Source organism: Nicotiana tabacum, chromosome 20 (assembly GCF_000715075.1).
Source record: "Nicotiana tabacum cultivar K326 chromosome 20, ASM71507v2, whole genome shotgun sequence".
Taxonomy (NCBI): Eukaryota; Viridiplantae; Streptophyta; class Magnoliopsida; order Solanales; family Solanaceae; genus Nicotiana; species Nicotiana tabacum.
In genome coordinates, this window is record NC_134099.1 from 46,778,236 (window position 1) to 46,784,354 (window position 6,119).

A 6,119-nucleotide genomic window follows, 5' to 3' on the forward strand; every position below is an offset into this window, starting at 1 on the left:
AAAGATTTAAATGTCTCCTTCGTTATACTTTGAGTTTAAATATATCCTTGTCGTTATACTATTGGTTCAAATGTACTACTTTTCAGTGAAGTTTGTCCAAGGTGGATGCCACATGGCTTGCCACCTCAGTGCCCCGGCCCTAACCCATTTTACCCCTCCTTTCTATTTTTTTTCCACTACTAAAATTTTCTTCCCCTCCACCACTATTGCCACCATTACTGCTACCATAAAAAATATTGTATTTTAAATTTTAGTCTTTTATATATGAATTAGAGGCGCTGAGGTGGCGTACTATGTGGCATCTACCTCATCAAATATCAGTGCCACGTAGGATTGGATGTCCACCTTAGACAAACTTAACAAAAGAAGGGTATCTTTGAATAGAGTTAGTCGAGTTGTAAACCTTTGTAATAGAGTTATGACAAAGTGGCTTGTAATAGATTTGTTACAAGTTAGTGAGGGATTAAGAGGTTGATTCCTAGGTTACAATAGGTTGTAATCTGAAGTTTGCTCAGTAGTAAAATTGAAATCCTACAAGGGTAGGTCATGATTTTTAATTACGTGAGCTGGGAGTTTTCCACGTAAAACTCCATTATGTCATTTAATTATTGCAGTGCGCGTGTGTTCTGTGGGAACTAATAGAGAACCTAGTTCTCTATATAGTTTGGTGGACCCTTAGTTTCTATCAATTGGTATAAGAGTAGGTTCTTTCTATCAGAATAATACCTAGAAAGGATCATCGTGGTTGCTCCGCCAAACTTTGAAGAAAGATAATTAACCTACAGACCACCAAGATTCAACGGCCAATACTATGGATGGTGGAAGACAAGAATGCATGATTCATTATGGCTGAAGATTCAGAGCTCTGAATGTTATTTGTGATGGACCATTTGTTCCTACAAAGACTATTGGAGACCAAGCATCGACAATTCCCAAAACAAGAAAGGAATACAACGATGATGACCGCAAGGCTATAGAAAAGAACTTTAGAGCAAAGAAAATCCCCGTCTGTGGTATTGGACCAGATGAGTACAACAGAATTTTAGCATGTTAATCGGCTAAGGAGATTTGGGAAGCTCTCCAAACAGCTCATGAAGGGACAACACAAGTAAAGCAGTCGAAGATTGATATGTTAACCACAGAATATGAGCTCTTCAAGATGAAGGATGATGAGTCCATTCAGGATATGCACACTCGCTTCACATCTAGCATCAATGAACTTCACTCTCTGGGAGAAATCATCCCCAGGGACAAACTTGCCAAAGTTACTCAGTGTATTACCTGGTTCCTGGGAGAGCAAAGTAAACGCTATCACATAAGCAAAGGACTTGCAGAAGTTGACCATTGATGAACTGATTAGCAATCTGAAGACTTATGAAATAAAGAAAGAGAAGAATAATGAGAGAAGAGAACCAAAAAGGGAGAAGAACCTGGTCCTCAAGGCAGACAGCAATGACTCAGGTAGTGAGGATGCTGATATAACTTACCTAACAAAAAGATTTCAAAAAATGGTTCGTAGAAATAGAGGTATTCCAAAAAGGGGCAGCTCCAGCAAGCCAAAAGGTTATGACATGTGTCATAAGTGCGGTAAGCCAGGACACTTCATCAAGTATTGTCCTCTCCTCAAGCAAGATCAGTACAAACACAACACAAACAAAGCAGCTAAGAGGAACCTGGTTCCTGACAAATGTTTCAAGAGAAAAGATGTCACTGACAATGTTGTGAAACAAGCTCTTGCTGCATGGGAGACTCTTCCAGCAAATCTGAAGAAGTTGATGAGGTGACAACTTCATGATGGCAGTGGAAAGAGAAGCAGCTGAGTATGACTCTATCTTTGCCCTGATGGCAAAATCTGATCATGATGAAGATGACGATGATGATGATGAGGTAAACTTTCTAGATGTTCAAAGAAATTTGAAGTCTTATTCTCCGAAAAAACTTATGTCTTTGGCAAATGTTTTAATTGATGCTTATCATTGTCTTATAAATGATAAAAATACATTAACTGTGGAACTATGAGAAGCAGAACATGAGAGAGAGGATCTAGTAGTCATGGTGGTAGATTTGAAAGAAACCATTGAGAGTTTAAACAAAGAAAAAAATTCCTTAACTGAAAAAATTACAAACATAGAATATGAGAGAGATGATCTAGTGGTTGTTGTAGTCGATCTAAAAGAGACCATTGAGTGTGTTAAAAAGGTGAAAGAAGTTTTAACTAAACAGGTTGCTAACATTGAGCATGAGAGAGATGACCTATTAGTAGTGGTTGTAGACCTAAAGAAAATAATTGAGGAACTAAAACAAAAAAGTAGGCATGAGATTCTTCAATAGGGAAAGGAAGTTGCAAATGAGACACATCTTAGGCTTGAAGATGAGCTAAAATTAGTGAAATCTAGTTTGAGTGCTGAACTCGAGAAAAACAAACAACTTCAGGAACATCTAGGTAGAGTTAAGAGTGATTTTGAAAAATCACTCAAGTAGACCTGGTCCTCTGATGCTATCACTGCCATGTATACGAATAATGGGGGAAACAGGCAATGAATCAGGTTCCAAAGGGAAAAGACTCCCTACAACCCTCATAGCAAGTACATTACTATACCTGATAACTGGCTCTGCACTCACTATGGTAACAATGGCACTTTAAGGAAACTTGTAAGGCCAGATTTCAGTCTCAACAAAAAAATAAAGTTTTTGCTAAAAAGGTAACTACTGCTAGAGAACCTGGTCCCTCATATATAAAATATGTGATGCCTGCTTGGACCAAAAGAGCCCCCATTCACCCCTTTCCTCATTACAAATGACCCAAACTTATTTGGGTTCTTAAGTCTAACCCTTGATTTCCTTGTGCAGGGAGCAGGGAGCGAGAGCAGCCAACAATGGTACATGGATAGTGGCTGTTCGAAGCACATGATTGGAAATACAAATGATTTTCTTTCACTGAAGGCCCTGCAAGGAGGAGTGTATCCTTTGGAAATGGCAAGAAGGGATACATTCTGGGAGTTGGAAGCATTGGGAAGTCTCTCTCTCACTCTATTAAAAATATATACTATGTGAACGAGTTGAAATATAGCTTGCTGAGTGTTTCCCAAATCTGTGACAAGGAAAACAAAGTGGAATTTGTATCAAAGATATGCACAGTCACTAATCTTGTGACTGGTGAAGTGGTGTTAGTGGCCAAAAGATGCAAAAATATTTATGTCGCTAACTTTGAGTCCTTGCAAAATGGGGATCTTAGCTGTCTGAGTGCTGTTGGTGATGATGCTGAACTATGGCACAGAGGGCTGGGTCATGCAAGTTTTACGGTGCTGAACAAATTGGTTAAGAAGGAACTGGTTCGTGGTCTGCCCAAGTCAAGCTTCAAGGAACACAAGGTGTGTGATGCATGTGTAAAAGGAAAGCAAGTCAGATCCTCTTTCAAGCCCAAAAAAGAAGTTAGTACCTCAAGTTCACTTGATCTCCTACATATAGATCTATGTGGTCTTATGAGGGTGCCAAGTAGAGGAGGAGAAAAGTACATCTTCGTTATAGTGGACGGCTATTCCAAATTCACCTGAACTCTGTTTCTCAGAACCAAGGATGAAACCTTTCAAGTGTTTGCTGCATTTGTGAAGAAGATCCAGGTGAAGATGAGCCATAATGTAGTATGTATCAGGTTTGACCATGGGACAGAATTTGACAATGCCAAATTCGACGAATTCTGTGCTGAGAATGGCATCACTCATAATTTTTCAGCTCCAAGAACACCTCAACCAAATGGTGTTGTGGAGAGGAAGAATAGGACTCTTGAAGACATGGCAAGAACAATGTTGATTGCTAGTGGTATTGCAAAAAGTTTCTGGAGCAGAAGCTGTTAACACCGCGTGCTACTTGGTGAACAGGTGCATGATCAAGTCCCTTTTGAACAAAACCCCATATGAACTACTAAACAGAAGGAATCCCAAGCTGACACATTTAAAGATATTTGGCTGCAAATGTTTTGTTCTCAATAATGGCAAGGAAGCACTTGGAAAATTTGATGCCAAAAGCAATGAAGGAATCTTTCTAGCTATTAATCACAAAGAAAAGCCTAGAAAGTATACAATAAAAGAATTCAATGTGTTGAGGAAAGCATGCATATGATATTTGATGAATCTCACCACTCATGTGGAAAGGATTCACATGATAAGAGTGATCAAGACGGAGAACAGTCAACTGTCCCTGGTGAAGTCATTGACATGGCAAATGGAAAGGCTAATATGATGAGCCATGTCAAGGAATCAAATGAGGATGGTGCAGCCATATCTCCAACTGATGGAGAGGAATCTGGTCCCTCAATTACAATAACTGAAGCTGAGAACAGAGTTGTCGATGTAGTCCAAGGCACCCCACATGCTGAGATGAGAAACAACCAAGGATCACAGTCAGAAATACCTGGATCTTCTTACTATGAGATTCAAGTGTCTAACTGGAAGCACAAAAGTTCACACCCTCTTGAAAACGTAATCACTCCTCTTGATTCAGGAATTCAAACCAGATCAAAATATAAGAAACTCATTTTCCTTCTCAACCCAAAAATATCAAGGAAGCATTGAAAGATGCAGACTGGATTACAGCTATGCAAGAAGAACTCCATCAATTTGAGAGGAACAATATATGGCACCTGGTTCCACGACCTGCTGACCGAACCGTGATAGGAACCAGGTGGGTATTCAGAAATAAACTTGATGAGTTTGGAAACACAACAAGGAACCAGGCAAGGCTAGTAGTTCAAGGCTACAATCAGGAAGAAGGGATTGACTATGATGAAACTTTTGCTCCAGTTGCTTGAATGGAGGCCATCAGAATCCTTATTGCCTTTGCATCTAATATGGAATTCAGATTGTTCCAGATGGATGTCAAAAGTGCATTTTTAAATGGTTTTCTAAAGGAAGAAGTCTTCTCAAGCAACCACCTGGATTTGAGAATCATGAGCATCTTGAGCATGTCTTTAAACTTGACAATGCTCTATATGGGCTAAAGCAGGCTCCTCGCGTTTAGTATGAAAGGTTGTCAAAATTTCTTTTAGAAAATGGTTTACAAGAGGAAAAATTGACAACACCTTTTTTTTAAAAACGAGGGAGGAACCTGCTCATTGTGCAAGTCTACGTTGATGATATCATTTTTGGAGCAACGAATGATTCTTTGTGTGAGGATTTTGCAAAACTCATGGGAAGTGTGTTTGAAATGAGCATGATCGGGGAATTGAATTTCTTCTTGGGTTTACAGGTGAAACACACTCCTAAAGGGACAATGATAAGTCAGCAGAAGTACATCAAGGAGCTGCTGAAGAGATTTGACATGGAAGGATCAAAAAATCATTGATACTTCCATTCCCATAACCACTAGTCTAGACATAGATGAACTTGGTTCCTCTGTGAAAGAGACCATGTATAGAGATATCATAGGGTCACTCCTGTATCTCACAGCAAGCAGACCAGATATTGTTTTTAGTGTGGGACATTGTGTCAGGTTTCAATCTAATCCAAAAGAATCTCATCTGAAGGCAGCCAAGAGAATCTTGAGATATCTCAAAGGGACACAGGACTTGGTTCTCTACTATCCCTCGGGAGACAATTTTGATTTAATTGGGTATGCTGATACTGATTACGCTGGCTATCTGGTAGATAGGAAAAAGCACTTCTGGCATGGCACATTTTCTGGGTTCATGTCTGATTTCATAGGATACAAGAAAACAAAACTCAATGGCCCTCTCAACTGTAGAAGCTAAATGTGTGGCGGCTGCCTCTTGCTGTGCTCAACTGCTATGGATTAAGCAGCAGCTGGAAGATTTTGGTGTGTTTTCTGATTGCGTGCCCTTGTTATGTGACAAATACCAGTGCTCTCAACATGGCCAAGAATCTAGTTCAATATATGAGAACAAAGCACATTGATGTGCGACACCATTTTCTCAGAGACAATGTTAAAAAAAGGCTCATCTGCATGAAATTATGCAGCACAGAAGATCAAATTGCAGATATATTCACCAAAGCACTAAGCAGAGAGCACTTTGAAAAGAATCCATTGGCACTAGGGTTGATGAAATCAAGCTAAGGACCTGGTCCCTCGATGATTGGCTACGAAAAAAATGTACAGGTAAAATA

At 39.5% G+C, this 6,119-nt stretch overlaps 1 protein-coding gene across 1 annotated transcript; it reads left to right on the plus strand.

The window, feature by feature from the left end:
• The first annotated feature begins 5,404 nt into the window (after positions 1-5,404).
• LOC142174361 (secreted RxLR effector protein 161-like) lies at positions 5,405-5,909 on the plus strand. Its single transcript, XM_075240142.1, has 2 exons — positions 5,405-5,638; positions 5,700-5,909. Exons 1-2 carry the CDS (start codon positions 5,405-5,407, stop codon positions 5,907-5,909), a joined length of 444 nt encoding a protein of 147 aa, XP_075096243.1.
• The last annotated feature ends 210 nt before the right edge of the window (positions 5,910-6,119 follow it).

Excerpts from the sequence above, each read along its gene's own strand:
- LOC142174361 (XM_075240142.1), top strand. The coding sequence starts at position 5,405 with ATGTATAGAGATATCATAGGGTCACTCCTGTATCTCACAGCAAGCAGA. Across the intron at positions 5,639-5,699 it reads CTGATTACGCTGGCTATCTG|GATACAAGAAAACAAAACTC; the intron begins GTAGATAGGAAA and ends CTGATTTCATAG.